This window comes from Dermochelys coriacea, chromosome 9 (genome assembly GCF_009764565.3).
Source record: "Dermochelys coriacea isolate rDerCor1 chromosome 9, rDerCor1.pri.v4, whole genome shotgun sequence".
Lineage (NCBI taxonomy): Eukaryota > Metazoa > Chordata > Testudines > Dermochelyidae > Dermochelys > Dermochelys coriacea.
The window spans coordinates 57589507-57610984 of NC_050076.1; the positions used below are offsets into that span (position 1 = coordinate 57589507).

The 21478-nt window shown below is 51.3% G+C and overlaps 1 protein-coding gene across 25 annotated transcripts in view; it reads left to right on the top strand.

Moving 5' to 3' along the window:
- KIF1A (kinesin family member 1A) overlaps positions 1 to 21478 on the top strand; it is a 216928-nt gene that overhangs the window by 168609 nt on the left and 26841 nt on the right. For 16 of the 25 annotated variants that reach the window (XM_038415722.2, XM_038415725.2, XM_043491635.1 and 13 more), the window contains 6 exons: positions 1085 to 1140; positions 3339 to 3447; positions 8295 to 8361; positions 8491 to 8575; positions 9570 to 9675; positions 18816 to 18842. In XM_038415722.2, the coding sequence (XP_038271650.1) occupies positions 1085 to 1140; positions 3339 to 3447; positions 8295 to 8361; positions 8491 to 8575; positions 9570 to 9675; positions 18816 to 18842 (450 nt within the window). The remainder of the gene's footprint in view (positions 1 to 1084; positions 1141 to 3338; positions 3448 to 8294; positions 8362 to 8490; positions 8576 to 9569; positions 9676 to 18815; positions 18843 to 21478) is intronic. The other 9 variants (XM_038415726.2, XM_038415728.2, XM_043491638.1 and 6 more) reach the window with 1 other exon arrangement.

Consider the following 21478-nt stretch of genomic DNA (forward strand, 5'->3'; position numbering starts at 1 on the left):
CCTCAACATCCTGTGGCAGTGGGTTCCATAGTCTAATGAGATGTTGCCTGCAAAAGTATATTGTGATGGGGCAAGGCCAGATGGCTATAGTAAAGTAGTGGGGAACAGGTATGTTAGTCCCCGGCTAAACAAATCCCTGGTACCATGGTAACCAATTGGCAGTTGCTCCAGGTTCATCAAGACACCTGGGACCAATTAACATCCTTCTAGAAAGCAGTGGTGATAGCTAGGTTAATTGGGACACCTGAAGCCAATCAAGGGCTGGCTGGAACTAGTTAAAAGCCTCCCAGTTAGTCAGTGAGGTGTATGTGTCAGGAGCTGTAGGAGGAAGCCATGCTCTTGGAGGAACTAAGCAGTACAAAGGCATATCAGGTGCAAGGAAGGAGGCCCTGAGGTAACTGTGACGGAGATATTGAGTGAGGGCTGCTGTGGGGAAGTGGCCCAGAGAATTGTACATGTCCTATTTCCAAAAAGTCAGCTACCACAGTTGCTACTATTAGGGTCCCTGGGCTAGATCCCAGAGTAGAGGGCTCCCCATCCTTCCCCAATTAATCACTGAGACTGGGAGACAACAGAGATTGCAAGGGAGGGTTGCTTCTCCTCACCTCCCTTGCTGACTTATGATGGAGTGGGAGGGATAGCTCAGTAGTTTGAGCATTGGCCTGCTAAACCCAGAGTTGTGAGCTCAATTCTTGAGGGGGCCATTTAGGGATCTGGGTCAAAAATTGGGGATTGGTCCTGCTTTGAGCAGGGGTTGGACTAGATGACCTCCTGAGGTCCCTTCCAACCCTGATATTCTATGAAAATGGCTCAGTAAACTGTGACCCTTGCCTCTAAAGAGAGAAGGGCTACGTGGAGGGGCATAGTGAGCCTCTGAGGCTAGTGAAATCCACCAGGAAATACAGGAGACAAGGACAGAGCTTTGTCACAATATCCTTTTGTTGGTTTTGAGTTTTCTACCTTCCAGCTTCAGAGAGTGTCCCCTTGTTCCTGTGTTTTGAGGAGGGGACCTCCGGTTCTATCTTCTCTAAACCAGTCATTTATTTTGCATGCATTCTTTCATCTGAGTCTCTTCTCTCCACAGCCCACTGAGACCATCCCGACGCCACTTCCCCCGGGTCATGCCGTTGTCCAAGCCAGGTAGGCCATTGTTTTTCCCCTTCTAAAGCACATTAGGCTTCAGAAACCACAACTTGGAAGCACATGGAAATTGGGGGAGAATTGGTCATTCCTCACTGCACTGCTCTCCGATAAGTCCATGGTCACCTGGTTTTGTGCCCAGTAAGGGTCTGTGTGGTGGGAGATGGTGTTTCAATAATGGGCTGTGGGTTCTCATGCTGTTTTGCTTGATGCATTGCATAATGTTCTTAAGATGGCTTCTGTAAATCAAGCCACTCCATTGCGGGGAAGGAGACCATTCCAGGCTAGCTAGTATTCGTGGTGTATTGGTTCTTTGACATGTCCATAGAGCCAGCCATGGTGTGTAGCTCTACAGAGAAACTGTTCATCTGGGGAACTTCTCAGTGTTGCAGATGGGGGGAGCTATTTCTGTGGAAATGTTCACCAGAGAGCAGTCTTGGTGGTGAGATGAACAGGAAGGCCTGATGATGCTAGCCACATTGCCTTTTGCATTTGCTGCAGAAAGGGGCCCAGATGGCGATAGCTGAGTGTAAAGCGGGGTGCTGGCTGGAGCGGCCCATGGGCCGCACAGTGAATGATGGCTAGCACAGGCGGTTTGATTTTTTACTGGACGAGGGTTACTGCCTTGCGGTGACTCGGTAGCAGAGAACAGGACCTCAGAAAATCTTGACAATATCAAGAAATCAGCAGTTGGATAATTCACAGCACTCTAAACCTGCCAAGTCTGCTCATTAGGATCTGGTTAGCTCAGAAGTAGGCCTATCCACTGGCATGCTGAGTACCTCCTGCACTCCAGCAATCCTTCCTCATCCCTTTCCCTTCCTGCAGGGATGCCTCTATCCTTTCACTAGCCGTTGTTGTCCATGAAGAGCCATTCCTTGGTGGCCCACTAGCACTATAACCTCAGTGTTCCACTTGCTATAGGAAAGGGTTCCTGGACTGACATTGAATTGCCTTCCGTTGGCATGTGCATCCAGATTGCAGAATACCCATCCCGGGGTATCTCCACTTCCTCCACTCTTACATCTCCCTGCCTCCTTGTTAGGCAGAGGTGTGCTACAGATCTGTCCTGACACACATTGATTTGAGTGGGACACCTGTTTAAAGCAGCGGCTCAGAGGGCTCAGGAGTGGTTAAAGAGGTGCAGCTGAAGTGTGTAGCATTGGCAAAGCAGACTGCATCCCCTGTCCCCACAATATCCTGCTCTGCTCTGTGTCTCAACTGTTTTGCTTTATTTGGGGATTTCTGTTTGTTTCCCTTCCCTCCACCCCGAAGAGCATAAAAAAAATCCCTCCAGCTGATAAAATATTTGGTGCCTGATGTGCTAGTCAGCTCCCTTCTGGATGCGCTCTCTGGGCATGCTCTCTCTCTGCTGCTAGCTCAGCCACCTTGTTGCTGCTGCGAGAGAGGGAGAAGTCCAGCCCTGTGCCCTTCCCCATCCCCCTCCCGCCTGTAATGAACTTGCTGTGAGAAAGGCTCCAAAACCTGGTTGGTTCCTGGACACTGTTGTAGAAGATCCCACTGCTACTCGGGTTTCTAGCCATGCCTCCCCTGGGGAATGTGTCCATGTAAGGGCTGGGGGACACCCACAGAGCTCAGTACTGAATGGCGTTGCCATGCCTGTTCCCAAAGCAGTACACAGCTTTCTGAGGCTACCTGCATTTTAGCATCTGACACCTGAGTACCAGTGGTTTTCCTCTCAGCCTAGTGTCTTGGTTTGCTGTTGCCTCTGTATGTCCTGATTCCCCGTTCTGTGATTTGGGGTCAGGCCTCTGGCTGGAAGTGCCTGAGTGGGGCTGGCCTTTCAGAAGGCAATGCTCAGCCAGAGCGTAGCAAAAGCAGCAATCACTACTTTTGTGTGTGTCTTGTCTGATCTTCGTACCCTGGCTCCCCATGTCGGCCCACTGGCTTCAATGGGACTACGGACAGGAGTATGCACCACAGTGGGAGTAAGGGTTCACAGAATCTGACTGGGTTCATGTGTCAGTGCATGTTGTCCCCTCTTCTCTTGGCATGTTGGGGGTCAGAGGTCATCTCCAGCTGGGGCTAGATCTCAGCTAGCTTCTCTCCTCGACGGTCACTGCCAATGGTCCTGGCTCTGACTGACACTCATCTCCTGAGTGGTGCAGTGAGTCCAGCTCACACTTCGGCAGCGTCTCCTTTCCTGTTTTGTAAGTCTTATTTTCTGCCTGCTGTAGTGCCAGCGACGAAGCTGAGCACCCTGGCGCGACCCAGCGCAGGGCCCTGCCAGTGCAAATACGATCTGATGGTCTTCTTTGAGATCTGCGAGCTGGAGGCCAATGGCGAGTAAGTACCATCCTCTGCTGAGGGCTGACCAGGGAACCGGAATGTCCCACTGTCGGGGGACTCCATCCTGGAGAGCTGTAGGGGGAATCCTACCCTGGGGAGCTCACCTGTCAGGGAAGGTCTAGATAATACTTAGTCCTGCCATGAGTGCAGGGGACTGGACTATATGACCTCCGAAGTCCCTTCCAGTCCTATGATTCTATGCCAAACCACAGTGTCACCTTTTGAGATGTCCCTTGCAAAATGGAACAAGTTTCTCCCCAAAGGACAGTGTGGTCCAAAGAGCTATGAGAATTGTGCTTATGTAGCTGTCTCATGTAGAACAATGAGAAAAGGAAATCAGCCAGTAATAAAATTGCCTTCCTCCCCACACCATCAGCCAGCCACACCTGTTGATTTAATTACAGCTCTTCCAGATGTTAGGTCTACTGTATGTGGGAGCAGCTGCCCCACTGTCAGGTGCAGGGCACATGTAGAGGGCCCTGCACGACCAGCAGCAGGCTTTGAATTGCTTGGTAGCTGTAGGAAGAGCCTGGGGAGAATCTTTCCAAAGCACAATCATTAATGAGCCTATGTGCAGCTAAGGGAACTTACAGGGGCATTCAGAACTGCCACTGCGGAAGGAGCATGGGCCTCCCGATGCATTCCAGGAGGGATTTGCTGGTGAAAGATTGACAAGATGTTGGAACTCAGGGCAATAAGTGATGCAAAAAAAATAGCCTGCCACAAGTAAACAAATGAGGGACATGGGAGTGGCGCTAGTGTGCAGCTGGGGAGTGTGGGACAAATGCAGCAGAAAAGCATTTGCAAACAAACCACAGTTCCTTGGGCTAGTGCTTGCAATGGCTTGGCACTCGTCTAGACTCTCACCTCCAGCCTAGAGTTCTCATTTGAAGGAGTTTTTTATTCCCCGGCTGTTTGGTGTCACACCAATGGTGAAGAGGTCTCACATCTGCCCTGTTCCCAAAGCCACCTCTTTCTGGGATTCACACAAGAGATTCTGTGACAGTGGTTCATCGATAATGTGCAGATATGGCTGCTTTTAGATGACCCACGCAGGGGGCAGATAAAACACCATGGAACTTGGGAGAGCAGTCACATGGCACCAAAGGGAATTCTCACAGGGATCCATTGGAAAACAAACCACAGGTTTAAAAAAACGTTGGCACAAATTATTGGTTGGGCAATTGGGCATAGCAATTAAATGTCTAAAATCACAGCCTGGTTGTGGGTAATTCGCAACTGGGACCAAGGGGCAAAACTCAGCCAATAAAGGATTCAAGCATCTCTGAGTCTGGGATGCTCTAAGGGCTCCACTGATGATCAGAGACATCCAGTCACCTGCTGCTGCTTCTGGGAGAAAGTCTGTTCGCTCCTTGCATGGCCCCTGTAGAGTCTGGGCCTGTGTCTGGTCTCCAGTGTGCTGGGATGGGCTCAGGACATTGGTATGCCCTTTTGCGAGCTGAAGGGCTGAATCTAAATCTCTTCCAGTGATCAGAACCCTCCCTGCATGGCACTGGCAACACAAATGGGAATCACAAGGGGGGTGTGTGTGTGTGGAGAGCCCTAGGGTCCTGTGATGTGCACATGTGAGCCCTTGTGCCTTGAGGGGTGCATGTGTGACATCCCCTGGGCCTTGAGGGGTGCATGTGAGATCTCCAGGGACCTGTGGGGTGCGTGTAAGGGATCCCCAGGCCCTAGGGGGTACATTTGTCAGATCCCACATGTCCTGTGGGGTGCCTGTGTCAAATTCCCCAGACCTCGGGGGGGGGGGGATGCGAGTGTGAGATCCTCTGGGACCTCGGGCATGCCTGTTGGAGATCCCCCAGGCTCTGTGGGGTGCATGGATGAGATCCCCCGGGCCTTGGAGGGTGCGTGGATGAGATCCTCTGGGACCTGTTGGGTGCATGGGTGTGATCCTCTGGGACCTGTTGGGTGCATGGGTGGGATCCACTGGGCTCTGAGTGGGACATGTGTGAGATCCCCCTGGACCTCAGGGGATGCGAGTGTGAGTTAGGTCCTGCTTTGAGCAGGGGGTTGGACTAGATGACCTCCTGAGGTCCTTTCCAACCCTGATATTCTGTGATTCCCCTGGGCCTTGTTGCTTGCCTGTGTGAGATCCCCCGGGCCTGGAGGGGTGCATCGGTGAGAACCCTCGGGCCCTAGGGGATGCATGTGTGAGATCCATTGGGCTTTGAGTGGGACATGTGTGAGATCCCCTGGAACCTGTGGGTGCATGTGTGATTCCTCAGGACCTTGGGAGCTGCGAGTGCATGTTTGAGATTGGGTTCCAAAGAGAATTGATCTAGACTGTTCTCAGTGGTACCAGATGACATTACAAGGAGTAATGGTCTCAAGTTGCAGTGTGGGAGGTTTAGGTTGGATATTAGGAAAAACTTTTTTACTAGGAGGGTGGTGAAGCACTGGAATGGGTTACCTAGGGAGGTGATGGATCCTCCTTTCTTAGAGGTTTTTTAGGTCAGGCTTGACAAAGCCCTGGCTGGGATGATTTAGTTGGGGATTGGTCCTGCTTTGAGCAGGGGGTTAGACTAGATGACCTCCTGAGGTCCCTTCCAACCCTGATATTCTGTGATTCCCCCCGGGCCTTGCAGGGTGCGTGTGTGAGAACCCCCGGGCCTTGGGGGGTGCATAGGTGAGAACCCCCAGGACCTGGGGGATGCGAGCGTGAGATCCCCCGGGCCCTGGGGGGTGTATTTGTGAGATCCCATGGGACCTGGGGCGAACATGTGTGAGATCCCCAGGGACTTGGCGGGTAAGAACATAAGAAAATAAGAATGGCCATACTGGGTCAGACCAAAGGTCCATCCAGCCCAGTATCCTGTCTACCGACAGTGGCCAATGCCAGGTGCCCCAGAGGGAATGAACCTAACAGGTAATGATCAAGTGATCTCTCTCTTGCCATCCATCTCCACCCTCTGACAAACAGAGGCTGGGGACACTATTCCTTACCCATCCTGGCTAATACACTTAACCTCCGTGAATTTATCCAGTTCTCTTTTAAACCCTGTTATAGTCCTAGCCTTCACAATCTCCTCAGGCAAGGAGTTCCACAGGTTGACTGTGTGCTGAGTGAAGAACTTCCTTTTATTTGTTTTAAACCTGCTTCCCATTCACTTCATTTGGTAGCCCCTAGTTCTTATATTATGGGAAACAAGTAAATAACTTTTCCTTATTCACTTTCTCCACACCACTCATGATTTTATATACCTCTATCATATCCCCCCTTAGTCTCCTCTTTTCCAAGCTGAAAAGTCCTAGCCTCTTTAATCTCTCCTCATATGGAACCCGTTCCAAACCCCTAATCATTTTAGTTACCCTTTTCTGAACCTTTTCTAATGCCCGCATATCTTTTTTTGAGGTGAGGGGATCACATTTGTACGCAGTAGTCAAGATGCGAACGTGCCATGGATTTATATAAGGGCAATAAGATAGTCTCCGTCTTATTCTCTACCCCTTTTTTAATTATTCCTAATATCCCGTTTGCTTTTTTGACTTCTGCTGCACACTGCGTGGACATCTTCAGAGAACTATCCACAATGACTCCAAGATCTTTCTCCTGATTAGTTATAGCTAAATTAGCCCCCATCATGTTGTATGTCTAGTTGGGGTTATTTTTTCCAATGTGCATTACTTTACATTTATCCACATTAAATTTCATTTGCCATTTTGTTGCCCAATCACTTAGTTTTGTGAGATCTTTTTGAAGTTCTTCACAGTCTGCTTTGGTCTTAACTATCTTGAGCAAAAAGAACAGGAGTACTTGTGGCATCTTAGAGACTAACAAATTTATTTGAGCATAAGCTTTCATGGGCTACAACCCACTTTGTCAAATGCATAGAATGGAACATATAGTAAGAAGATAGATAGGTATATACATACAGAGAAGGTGGAAGTTGCCATACAAACTATAAGAGGCTAATTAATTAAGATGAGTTATTATCAGCAGGAGAAAAAAAACTTTTGTAGTTATAGTCAAGATGGCCCATTTAGACAGTCAACAAGAAGGTGTGAGGATACTTAACATGGGGAAATAGATTCAATATGTGTAATGACCCAGCCACTCCCAGTCTCTATTCAAACCCAAGTTAATGGTATCTAGTTTGCATATTAATTCAAGCTCAGCAGTTTCTTGTTGGAGTCTGTTTTTGAAGCTTTTCTGTTGCAAAATTGCCACCTTTAAATCTGTTACTGAGTGGCCAGAGAGGCTGAAGTGTTCTCCTACCAGTTTTTGAATGTTCTGATTCCTGATGTCAGATTTGTGTCCATTTATTCTTTTGCGTAGAGGCTGTCCGGTTTGGCCAATGATTTAAAGGACAAGTTACAAACCATAGTTAATAGTTCCGCAAATTCACATTTGAATTCTTTCAGAACTCTTGGGTGAATGCCATCTGGTCCCGGTGACGTGTGACTATTAAGTTTCTCAATTAATTCCAAAACCTCCTCTAGTGACACTTCAATCTGTGACAATTCCTCAGATTTGTCACCTATAAAAGACAGCTCAGGTTTGGGAATCTCCCTAACATCTTCAGCCATGAAGACTGAAGCAAAGAATTCATTTAGTTTCTCTGCGATGACTTTATCGTCTTTAAGTGCTCCTTTTGTATCTTGATCGTCCAGGGGCCCCACTGGTTGTTTAGCAGGCTTCCTGCTTCTGATGTACTTAAACATTTTGTTATTACCTTTTGAGTTTCTGGTTAGCTGTTCTTCAAACAGTACGTGTGAGATCCCCATGGACTGTGGGGTGGTGGGGCGAGATAGTTCGGGCCCTGACATGGGGAGGAGCACCCCCATCTCCAATCACATCTCACTGATCTTCCCTTTTTCAGTTACATTCCTGCTGTTGTTGATCACCGTGGAGGGATGCCGTGCCATGGAACCTTCCTGCTCCACCAGGTATGGTCTTTGCCCTGCTCCTTGTTCCTGCGCTGCCCTGCTGGCCCATCTTCCTAGTCCCCATAACAACTGCGTGTTGGGCTGTTGGTTTTAACCACTGCTCTTCTCTCTCTGGCATGGTGCTGGCAGGGAATCCAGAGGAGGATCACCGTGACGTTAGTGCATGAAAACAGCAGCCTTGTTCGTTGGAAAGAAGTGCGAGAGCTGGTTGTGGGTAAGCAGAGTTGCTGATTGGCAGGGTCTGAGCAGACGCCTCACTCCTGCGTCCTCACGCCTGTGTACTCCCTCCCATTCTCTTCTCCCTCATACTTTATCCAGGCTCCCGCTCCTCCTACTCTGTCATGCCTGTTGTGGGAAATAATGCAGATCGCTGGGGGCCTGCTGGCACCCCCTTTACTCATGCTCAGCAGCACATCACTAAGCAAGGCGCCCCTTCCTTGAATACCAGGCTACCCCCAGGAGCCAAGGCTGAGCTGCCAGGCCCTTACTGCTGCAGCAGGGGTCCCGGGGCAGATCCTCCGCTGCTGTCAATGGTCCGAGTTCCATTTACATCAATGTAAATTGCCACCAGCTGAGGCAGTGCCTCCATTGTTCTTACCAGCATCCCGGATTAGACTGGGGGACCTCTGCCAGCTCTTTGAGCCCCCATTTGGGGAAGTGGGGCCCTCTCGGTGCCTGCTCTCTACCCAGGGCATAGTGGAGGGGAAGGGGCAAGGAGCCTCTCTCATTTCATAGCCCATGTAAAGGCCAGACTATGCTTTGGGGAGCTCAGGAGTGGCTCCATCCATGTGCCCTTATGGGTAGGGGACAAGATGGAAGGACATGCCTCCCCCTCTCCATGGCCTTTGATGCTACTGGCCTTTGGGGTTGGCCAGCCATGTGGAAGGGAGTGAGCCAGACCTACAGGGGGGTGTGGTAGTAGGCATACAGAGTTCCTCCTAGTGGTCCCCCTGGAGCCATGCACCCTCCCACCCATGGGGATGAGCCTGGGCAATCTGGTCTCTAGTTCTAGCAGGAGGGGATGGATATAGGGCCTGTCCCAAGGGGCTGAAAGAGGATATGATGCTGACATTAAGCATCTTCCCCTAGTCTCACTTTTACCATTTACCCTGCTATGCAGCTTAGAACTGTGAATTGTGCCCATTGAGCTGTGCTCCCACCCCCAGCTGCCCATCCTCCAAATGGTGTGTTTTGACGTGTGTTGGCAGGTCGGATCCGAAACACCCCAGAAGGGGATGAGTCTCTCATCGACCCCAACATCTTGTCTCTGAACATCCTGTCGTCTGGATACGTCCACCCCTCCCAGGATGATCGGTGGGTCTGGCCTGGCCTTGCCGTCTCTTCATTTTGCCCTGCTGTCCTGTGGTGCTAGGCAATGTCTGGTCCAGTTAGGTTGACGAGGGCTGTCTGTGTTCATGGGGGCTTCTCTCCCTCCTGCCTCTGAGGTCTTGCCCATCAGGGTCTTCTTGCTGCTGCAGGGCCACTTAGGGATGGTGGTTGTGCTAAGTCTGCATTTCAGAGGGCACTGGCAGGATGGCGACATGGCTGCATCACAAGGCAGGAATAGTGGAGAATGTAAAGAAGCCCAGGGATTCGAAGTGGGCTTCCCCAAATCCCCTTCCACACACAAACACACACTCCTTGATGGCATCTCAGATCATTATCTGGCTGACAGCTTTCACCCGAGGCTGCTGAGGCAGGTCTTCCTTGCACTGCCCAGGGCTGCCATTGGCATGTGCCAAAGGGGGCCTCACCTCCCAGTGACATTTTCAAAACATTACACCAACATCAAAGGAGTCTTTGGATTTTCACCCACCCCTGGATTTTAAGATGCCATCCCCACCCCTGTGTTGTAACAGCATTAACCCAGGGTGGTGAGGCCCCATGGCCCTACATTCAACTGATAGGCAATGTTGTATGCACCTCCCTTTAGATGCTGAGATTGTCACCTAGGCTTCTCTGAGACCCAGGATAGCTGTGTGCTGCAGTGTCAGTCAGATGCCTAGATGCACTTTGCTAGTGCTGATGCTTTTGACTAAGTCTTAAGGGGGTGGCAGCAAACACCAGAACTTGGAACCCTAGCAGCAAGCTTGGAATGAATAACCAGTCAGTGGTGGATGCGGAGCGACTGATACTGGCACCACAGAGCAGAGCTCCAGGTCACTGCTGCAGCTCAGGGCAGCCCCAGCAAGATGTCTAGCCTGGAGAGCTGTCACAGGTTCACGCTGGGATGGATTCTGGGTGGAAGTGATTGTACAGTATGTTTTAGGACAAGATTGGGAGTACATCTAGCAGGAAGCAGGGGCCATCACTAGTCACAGTGCTTGCTTGTAATTCACATAGAGGAGATGAGAGATCATCACTGGCAATGTGTGTGGCTATTGTGAAGCATTGCACTGCCTGTCCCCCGAGAGTGGCAGGAAGGAAACTGAGCTTGTCCCTGTCACAGCTTCCTCCCTGCGTCCTTGGGGATGTCTCCTCTTCCTTCCTCCTGCCATGGCTGCCCTGCCTATGTGCACATGGTGTAATTGAGGGAATACAGTTTAAAACCCAGAAAGCTCAGTACAGGAGAAATGGTCAATCCCATTGTGACCTGTGTGCTTGCTTACTTAATCTGCCTCACCCAGCAATGCCCACAGGCCAGCGCTCTGCCCCAGGCCAGCAGAGCCCTTCGCCAGCTGGGTGGATGACCGAGGAGGCAAGAGCAAGACAGCAGGTAGCTGGAGTGAGTGCTTGAGAGGAGTGGGGAAGGTCAAGGGCAGGCCAGGCGTAACGCGAGTCGTGTGACAAGCAGTTGCATCTGAAGAGTCACTGAGCAGTGAGTGACTCTGAGGAAAGGATTGGATCAGGGCAGTAGAAGAGGCTCCACTACAAGCTGTCAGATGCCATACAGGTGACACTGCATGAGGGTGACAGCAGCAGTGTTCAGAGGGAACAGGGACTCAGAACAGCAGCACCTCTCTGGGTAGCTCAGATCGTTTGTTCCTGCCTCTCCTGAGCAAGACAGAAATTGATACAAACAAACAGTGTAATAGACGCAGAGTTTCTCAACCTTTTGATCTTCTTCAAGTGCTTGTTCACGTCCATTCCACATTAGGTGTCCGCGCGCACGAGTGTCGGAAACTTTTTCCCTTAGCGGCTCCTGTCGGGCTGGTGGGGCCTCCTGAGTGGCGCCACTGCGCCGTGCATATATATCCCTGCCACCTCACCCCCTCCAGTTCCTTCTTACTGTCTGAGGCAGCGTTGGAATAACCTCTCTCTCGTATGAGAGCAGTCCCTTAGCCTTTCTTATAGATAGCTGTTATCAGTTAGTTAGCATAACTTTGTTGTAGACACTTAAGTGATTACGTGCTTGGAGGCTTCCAGCCCCCACCCCGGGCTGCGGAGCATGCCACAGGCCCACGGGTTTAAGGCTTGTGCCATGTGCCGCAAGCCTATCCCAGTTAGCGATCCCCACGGCTCGTGTCTACGTTGCCTGGGGGAAGAACATCAAACTAAGCAATATAAGATTTGCAAGGCATTCAAGCCAAGAGCAAAGAAAGAAAGACTTTCGTTTGAAGCAGCTGTTGATGGAAGCCGCATTGCAGCCACCAGGCCTGGAGTGCCCGACGTCAACTCCAGCTTCCTCAGCGTGTAGTGGCCCCGGAGACATCGGGAGACACGGCACTAGCTAAACACCGAAAGCTATCAGTCCCAGAGCACCAGACTAGGCCCCAGCACTGCTCGTCCTTGCCGATACAGCCCATGGTGCAGCCAAAAGGAAGGCGCGGACATTCCCCGCATTGGAGGCCGGCACCTTCCAAGACCCCGAGCACCGATAAGAGCAGGAAGGCTGCTGTACTGGCGCTGGCACCGGTTGTTTCAGCACCACAAGTCCCACTGAGCCTAGGCCTAAGTGAGCTCAGTGCAGACGATGGGCTCGAGGACTTAATGGATCAGCCCTCCATGCCTGGCACCTTTGAGGTGGCAAAGGACCTCATTGAGCTGTCGGCGACGAGCCCCATCCCGTACAGGGAGAATCCTCCAGCACCCATGCCACAGGTACCCTCGAGGGGTAAGCTGGCAATGGTCTGCCGTTCAAGGACACAGTCCCGGCATTGCTCCCGGAGTTGGTCCTGGTCGAGCTCCACGTCTGCAGACTCCCAGTAACTGTGGCTCAGAAGAAAATCGCGGTACCAGGAATGGGTCGGTGCAAGGAAGTAACAGAAGAGGCACGATGCTCTCCAGCACCAATTAGAGACCGGCACCGGGAGGAGTTGAGACGGTCCTCACCAGAGGACTCCCGCAGATGCCGATCCCGGTCCCGAGAACGTCGGTCCTGGTCCAGATCCCGTTCCCAGGGATTTTGATACCAGTCTCACTCCCGTTCAGTTAAGAGCCGCTCGTCGACCTCCTGCCAGCACAAATCGTCACCACCGCAGTGGCCTTTGCGGTTGGCATCACCACAGTTCGGCACCGACTCCAGCCATTACAGTTACTTGCACCGTGCTCCGGACAGCAAGGAGCCTCAGACAGGGTGGCACCCCCAATGGGGGCTGCTAGATCATTGGCCCTTCTGGATACCTTGGGCCTATCAACAGTGCCAAGGGGCCCCGTCCAGGGTGAGCTACTCGGTGCAGCGGTCCCGGTCCCCGCACCAACGCCCGATGGCGCCAGAAGCTACAGTATACGGACCTTCAGCATCCCCCCAGGATAAACTGGAGAGACCAGCACTGAGTCCAGTACCGCCCCAAGGTCTCCCACACCAGCCTGAGCTGGAGGACCAGCCAGAGGGGGTTTAGCAGCTTCTAACCTCTTCGTCATCCCCGGATGAGGCAGTGGCGGGAACAGCGGTGTCCGACCCTCCACCCATAGACCACAGAGCCTACCAGGAGCTACTGCGTAGGGTCACCCAAAACTTGGGGTTGCAGGTTGAGGAGACGGTTGAGCAGGAGGACCCCATGGTGGACATTTTGAGCCCCGAAGGTCCATCTAGAATAGCGCTCCAGCTCATTAAGACTGTCCAATCAAATTATAAGACTATATGACAGACCCCGGCCTCCAGCGCTCCAACGGCCAAAGGTGTGGAGCGCAAGTACTTTGCCCCATCAAAGGGCTACGAATTCTTGTTCTGCCACCCAAGTTCGTGCTCCCTGGTGGTCTCGGGGGTGAACAAAAGGGAGCACCATGGACAACAGGCCCCGGTACCTAAGGCCAAGGAGGCAAACTGCCTGGACCTTTTTGGCAGAAAGGTGTACTCGTCAGGGGGCCTTCAGTCAAGGATTGTGAACCAGCAGGCCATCCTCAACAGGCATAATTTTAACTCCTGGGCAGCAGTGGGGAAGTTTAAGGACAACCTCCTGCAAGGTTCCCAACAGGAGTTTACGGCCCTGGTGGACGAGGGCAAATCAGTAGCTCAGACCTCTCTCCAGGTCTCCCTGGATTCAGCAGACACGGAAGCCAGAACAATCGTGTTGGGGGTGGTCATGAGGCGCTCAGCGTGGCTGCAGGAGTCAGGCCTGCCACTTGAGGTCCAGAGTACATTTCAGGATCTCCCCTTTGAAGGGTCCAGGCTCTTTTCAGACCAGAAGGACGCGAGGCTGCATAGCCTCAAGGACTCGAGGGCTACACTTAAGTCGCTGGGTATGCACACCCCGGTGACAACAGAGGAAGCCATTTAAGCCGCAGCCTCCCCCTCAGCGCCAGTACCAGCCTTGTCATAGGCATGAGCCTTACCGTAGGCAAGGCAGGGATAACAGGTGACGGTGCAATAATAATAACAACAATAATGCGCCGGGTGAGCACCAAGGTCAGCACAAATTCCAGCCAGACACTAAGCCAGGCTTTTGAAGGTGCTTTCAAGGACAGCATACCAGACCATCCCCTTGTTTCATGAGTCGCCTGGCCCGTTTCTCCCGTGTGTGGTCCATTATTACGTCAGACCATTGGGTCTTACGCACAGTACGGAACATATAGTCACTGCAATTCTCTTCCCTCACACCCCCCTTTCCCGTACCTCTTTAGGGACCCTTATCACAAGCATCTCCTAGAGAAGGAGGTTCACTCACTGCTAGAGTCAGGGGCGAGAGAGGCGGTGCCACACGGTCTAAGCGAGAAAGGTTTCTACTCCAGGTACTTCCTCATCCCCAAGGCCAAAAGGGGCCTTTGTCCCATCCTAGACCTGCGTGGGCTCAACAAGTTCCGGGTCAAGGCCCGGTTACACATGGTCTCTCTGGGCACCATCATCTCTTCCCTGGATCCAGGAGGCTGGTATGCTGCTCTTGACATGAAGGATGCATACTTTCATATCGCCATCCACCCAGCACATCGGTAGTTTCTGCGCTTCACCATGGGCCAAGAACATTACCAGTTTTCAGTTCTCACGTTTGGTCTAGCCGCGGCCCCCTGGGTGTTCATGAAATGCATGGTAGTGGTGGCGGCCTTCTTACAGAGGTAGAGAATCCAGGTGTACCCCACCTTGATGACTGGCTCCTGGTGGGTTGATCCGAGGCGGAAATGTGGGGCCATGTGGAGGTGGCCCTGAGATTGTTCTGCGAGCTGGGGCTCCTGGTCAACATCCCCAAGTCCACTCTCTTGCCCACGCAGAGAGTGGAATTCATAGGGGCGGTCCTGGATGTGGTGCAGGCCAGAGCAAGCCTTCCAGTATCCCAATTCTGAGCTATCTAGCAAGCGGTGGCCTCCCTGCGCCAGTTTCCAATGACAACGGCCAGGTGCTGCCTGCGGCTGCTGGGCCACATGGCAGCATGCACGCACGTGGTCAGGCATGCCAGACTGAGACTCAGGACTCTGCAGGCGTGGCTCGCTCGGGTGTACCGCCAAGGCAGGGACCACCTGGACTTGGTAGTGACAGCCCCAAGGGACGTGCTGGACTCCCTGCTGTGATGGCAGTCCCAGCCTGTGGTCTGCAAAGGCATCCACTTCGCCGCCCCACAGCCGGACCTGACGCTGGTGACAGACGCATCAGACCATGGATGGGGGGCTCACCTGGGGGACCTCAGGGCTTGTGGTCCGGAGCAAAGCAGTCGCTCCATATCAATGTGAAGGAGCTTAGGGCGCTTCGTCTAGCCTGCCAGACCTTTAATGCCACTCAGAGTGGTCACAACGTGACAGTTCTGACAGACAACACTACTGCCATGTTCTATATAAACAAGCAGGGCTGGGCCTGTTCCTCGCCGCTCTGTCACAAGACTCTCCTCCTCCTGGACTTTTGTATATCCCATGCCATTAACCTCGAGGCGTCGTATCTCCCGGGGGTGCAAAACAAGCTGGCGGACTACCTCAGCAGATCGTATCGCATGCACGAGTGGATGCTCAGAGTGGATGTCGTGCTTTCGCTCTTCCGCAGGTGGGAGTTTGCCCGGGTAGACCTGTTTGCCACCAGGGTCAAAGTCCAGTGCCCACGGTTCTGCTCGTTCCAGGGCTTCAGCCTGGGCTCAGTCGCAGACGCGTTTGCAATCCCATGAGGAGGGGGCTTGATGTATGCTTTTCCCCCGCTCCCCTTGGGACACAAGGTCCTGCTCAAGGTACGCAGGGAGAGGGTGGCGGTGGTCCTCATCACCCTGGCATGGCCCCGCCAGCACTGGTACACAACACTCCTAGAGCTGTCGGTAGAGGCCCCAGTAGACCTGTCCCTGCACTGTGACCTCATCACGGAGGACGGCAGGCGGCTTCTCCACCCCGACCTGCAATCACTACACCAGACAGCATGAAGCTCTGTGGCTAAACGCCTTGGAGAGCCAGTGCTCCCTTCCTGTGCAGCAGATTCTGCTTGGCAGTAGGAAGCCCTCTACCATGGCGACGTATATGGCCAAGTGGAAAAGTTCTCGTGTTGGTGTGAGCCCCGACAGGTGCGGCCGGGCCAGGCACTGGTGCAAGCCATCCTCGAGTACCTCCTGCACCTCAAGCAACATGGGCTGGCCCCATCCTCACTCAGAGTGCACCTGGCGGCCATCTCCACCTTCCATCCGGGATTTTCAGGGGGCTCGGTGTTTTCCCAACCAGTGGTGGGATGGTTCCTTAAAGGATTGGAGAGGATGTTTCCTTACTCGCGCTCCCCCAGTTCCTCCTTGGAACCTTAACTTGGTCCTCTCTAAGGTCATGGGACCCCCGTTCGGGCAAATGAAAGGTGGCATTTCTGGTGGCCATTACCTCGGCCAGAAGGGTGTCTGAGCTGAGGGCTCTCACCTCTGAGCTACTGTAAACAGTGTTTCACAAGGATAATGTGCAGCTCCAACGGCACCCCAAGTTCCTCCCTAAGGTGGTTTCGCAATTCCATTTGGCCCAGGACATTTGCCAGTGTTTTTTCCAAAACCCCATACGGACCCAAGTCACCGCAGCCTACACACCCTGTATGTGCGTTGAGCACTGGGTTCTATTTGGAGCGCAACAAGTCCTTTCGTAAATACACACAGATGTTCATGGCCATAGGCGAGAGGATGAAAGGCCTCCCAGTGTCAGCGCAGCGGATCTGGTCTTGGATTACAAGCTGCTTCCAGACGTGCTATGAGCTCATAGGTGTTCCGGCCCCAGTGGTCACGGCCCACTTGACCAGGGCGCAAGCAACTTCCATGGCTTCCTGCTGCAGTTGGCAAAGCGGGTCCTCCAATCAGTTGTTCGATGACTCCTACCCTCCTCCAGAGGTAAGCTTGTGATTCACCTAATGTGGAATGGACGTGAACAAGCACTCAAAGAAGAAAAAACAGTTCCTTACCTTCTCATAACTGTTCTTCGAGATACGTTGTTCTTGTCCATTCCACCACCGACCCTCCTACCCCTCTGTTGGAGTCGCCAGCAAGAAGGAACTGGAGGGGGTCAGGCCGGCAAGGGTATATATGCACGGCACAGTGGTGCCACTCGGGGGGGCCCCGCCTCCCCGATGAGAGTCGCTAAGGAAAAAAGTTTCCGACGCTCATGCACGCGCACACCTAATGTGGAATGGACGTAAACAACACATCTCGAAGAACAACAGTTATGAGAAGGTAAGTAACCGTTTTATATCAAGGACCAGCTTGCTGCCTTCCTAAACTGTATTAGGGAACTCTCAGGGCCAGCACCAGTCTACGGACCAGTCATTGAAAAACAGTGTAACAGACAGCTGGAAGAATTAGGGATAGATCCTGAACTACTACAATCAGGACCATTGATTTCATTGGAGCCACATCAATTTACACCAGCTGGGGATCTGACTCAGTGACTCAATGGAGCTAGGTCTGATTTGCACCAGCTGGGGATCTGGCCAATTAAATCTGACAGCACAGTGTGACTGGGCCCATTCTGCAGTGCTCATTCTTTTGCCCTGCTCCACACATGAGAGCAATGCTGTGGCACCTTAGGAATTTCTTCTTCCTCCCCATTTGAGCACTGCACACTAGAAGAGGTCATTCTGGGGAGGGGATTTCAGCCCTGGCATGGAGTTCTCCAGAGTGAAGAGTTGCTTGTCACAGGACTGTTTACCAAACAAAGCGGGAGGTGTTGCTTACAACTTGAGGGACCCAGGGCATCAGGTTTGTATCTAGCTTTCTGTTCCAGAATCTAAACTGGGTGTGTGAAAATGCACTACTCTCTCTCAAGGTTGTTAACCTTGGATCACTGCCTCTCTCCACAACGGGGACCAGAAGCCCTCAGTAGCATGGGCAGAAGGGGTGGTGCAGGGAGGAGATGGGATAACTGGAACATGTGGAAAGGAAAAGAGGATTGAGTTTCCACAGGACAATGGAAGGAAACATCTTCACAAATTCCCTTTGCTTCAATCCTGCATTGGCTTTTTGCTTTGTTTGGCCCTAGCAATGGGGAGACCCTGGATTTAGGGATAAAGGGAGGAGAGCCAATGGAATGGGATGCATCTAATCCTCTTTCTGAACTGCTTTTGCTCCCTGCTTTGCTCTTGTATGTCCTTCAATCTTCATTGCAGCAAGCAGGCCCTGGGACCATCCCCTGGGCTGCCCTTCTCCCCCACCACTGATGTTTCAGGGTAAGTTGTTCCTGATGAGAACCAGGAAAGGCCTCACTGTGGAGGTGTTAGATAGGCCCTCAAGGAATTGGCTTTAGCCTGTAAGCGCCAGCAGCCCCAGACTCTTCCCCCACAAGCTCAGGCGTGCTTTAGGTTTCCACCTGCACATAGCCCCTGCAGCTAGGATTGTCACTCCTGCTTCTCACCATAGCCAGATGAGATAAGGATGTTTCTTGTTCACACTCTGTCACCACCGTCGAGGGGGATCTGATCTCTTCCCCTTTACTATTCCCAAGGCCACGGCCATTGCCCCTCAGCACGCTGCTCACACATCCACACATGCATGTAAGGTGTCTGGCCCCTTGGCTGCAACCCTGCCACCCTACATGAGGCAAGGAAGGGCAGTGGGGGCTGTGTGGAGACATCTGAATCACTTCCTTACAATGCTGCTGCTGCCGTCCATTTGACCCCGCACTAACCATGTGATTGTTTTGTGTTTTTGCAGGCAGTTTCTTGATTCGGATATGCCTAGGTAGTATTTGTTTCCCTTGGGGTTTTTTCTTCACTTCCTCTCCCCTCCTTGGCACTCTTCCTCCCCCTCAGAGACAGCATTTTAATTTCCAGACACTCCATCCACTGGCTTCCCTTTCTCTTCCGCGTATCTGGGCTGCTCTTTCGTTACGTTTCTGTCCCTTGGGCTTACCTGTTTGTTTTGGATCGCTCTCTCGTTAGCCTCTGTTCCTCTGGCTGGCTTTTCCTTCAATTTTGCTGCTGTTGTAACTTTGTGACATTTGGCAAAGACCATCCTTCCCCCTCTTGTATCCTCTCCCAGCTTGGGCCCAGAAGCATTTTGGGGAGCTGGGAGCTGACCCAGGCTGCGTGAGAGGCTGGACTGCAGTGTATGGATGGGAAGGACATTTTGGAAAAGATACTGTATGAAAGATAGAAAGAGGAGAGAAATGGAAGCAACGTAGCTGAGTTTGGGAGCAAAGTACAAGCTGCATGTAGAAGGAAGGGACATAACAGGTGAAAACCTGGCTCCACTGAAGTTGGTGAGAGTTTTGCCATTAACTCCAGTGAGGCAGGATTTCACCCAAGCTTGTTATTCTCTGGCCTGCTTGACAGAATTTCCACCAAAGAAACCTCCATGGAGTCACAGATTCACTGGCTTGAATTCTCAGTTTTGCTAAGGCCCCTTAACATCCCTCTGCAAATTTAATGGGGTCTCAAAGTGAACACACATTTTAAGGCCCTTTTCCATTGCCAGATCAGTATAACGGGGCCTTGGCATAGCTGAAAATCAGGCCCCAAGGTTTTTAGGGTCAGAAAGAGGGTCAGACCAGATGATCATAATAATCCTGAGTGCTGAAGGGAGATAACGGGCCAGATCCTCAGCTGGTTTAGAGCAGCATGACTCCATTGCAGGTTTACATCAGCTGAAAAGCTGGCCCCTTGTTCTTTGGACATTACCAGGGGAAAGTGTTTGGAACTGTAAGTTAATGCACTCTCTTCTCAGAGTCAAATCTTGATACAATTGCAGGCTGCAGAGAAACTGGGGTTGTCTTATTACTATGTAATAGTTTTACTATTGAATTTACTTCAGTGGAGCTGGCCAGTTTGCACCAAGGGTGATCTGGCCCATTGAAGTCAATGGAGCTGTGCCAATTTATACCAGTCGGGGATATGGCCCCCTGTACATGCATAATCATAAGAAGCAGTGCTAAGGTATGTTCAGCCCTAGTTCTCTTAACTTTTGAATGCTTAACTGTGCATAATTGTCAGATAATTTGGGGGGGTTTTTTTGCATGTAATTTAATTTTGTTTAAAGAAAAGGAATAAAGAAAAGTTCCCAGTTCCATAACTAATGGGCACCAGCCAGCAAAGGGCAACTGGTGCCTGTCAATATAATTAATAAACTGCTCACTTGTGGGGAGGGGAGGAGGAAAAGCAGAGATATTGAGGCAGAGAGGCTATAGCGAAATAGGTGCACAGGGGAGACTGCGGGGGATATATAGATATATGTAGATGCTATAGATACCGTTGTGATGGGGGTGCTGGAAATACAGAGGCAGGCAACAAAAAGTAGGAAGAGGCAAAGAGGAGATATGAGACTATAAAAAGCCAAAAAATTGTGGAGAAGGGACCCTTGATTGGCCTTCTTGCTCTGTCTCACACTTCCCATGTTGAGAGAGACAAGGTGGGTGAAGTAATATCTCTTATTGGACCAACTTCTGTTGGTGGAAGGTACAAGTCCCTGAAGAGCTCTGTGAAGGTTGGAAGCTTGTACCTTCCACCAACAGAAGTTGGTGCAATAAAATATATTACTTCATGTATCTTGTCTCAATCATATCCTGGGATCAGCATGACTAAAACAACACAACAAACTTCCCATCTTGTTACATATCAAAAGACAATCGCAAGTTTGTAGCCATAGGAGGATGGGATTGTGACATTACCCAGGGTATAGTCTGGACTCTTGAACAGCTGTGTCCCCTCAATTCTCAAGCCTGGGGTGCCTTTTACACTGCTTCACTGTGAGTAACGACTTCTGGTCTGCTTACACAAAGCCCCAAGCATGTAAATCACTCCCAGTTTTACTATGTGAGTGCTGTAGACACCCTGCACTGTAATTCAAGAGTGGCTAACACCAGCAAATTCTCAATCCCAGACTTTCCCACAGAAATGTTCATCTTGTGCTGCCCAGCACCTCCTAGACAACACAAGCTCATATAAAGTCTGTCATTTATTATTAGAAAATGATATGAACAAATCCTGTTAACTCAAATGGAGTTTCCCAGACACTTCAGTCCAAGCACACTGGTGTAGATAAAACAATAAAACAAGTTTATTAAGTACAGAAGGATAGATTTTAAGTGATTACAAATAATGAAGCATAAAAGTCAGAATTAGTTACAAGGAAATAAAAAGTAAAACAGAACAAACACCTAATTTAGCTTGTTAAGTGAATTCTTCCTATACAGTGGTACAGTCCAGGAGTGAATCCTGAAATCTAAAGCCATTGAAAGAAGGGAAGAAAGTTGCATTACCTGAGCTGGGAGTACTGAGCCCACTTTGCCATTCGTCTAGCCCCCGCATGTGGGATGGTTGGGGATTTGATGCGCACCTGAATTTGTCTTTGCCTGTGTCTCTTAGATAAACAGCTGCTTT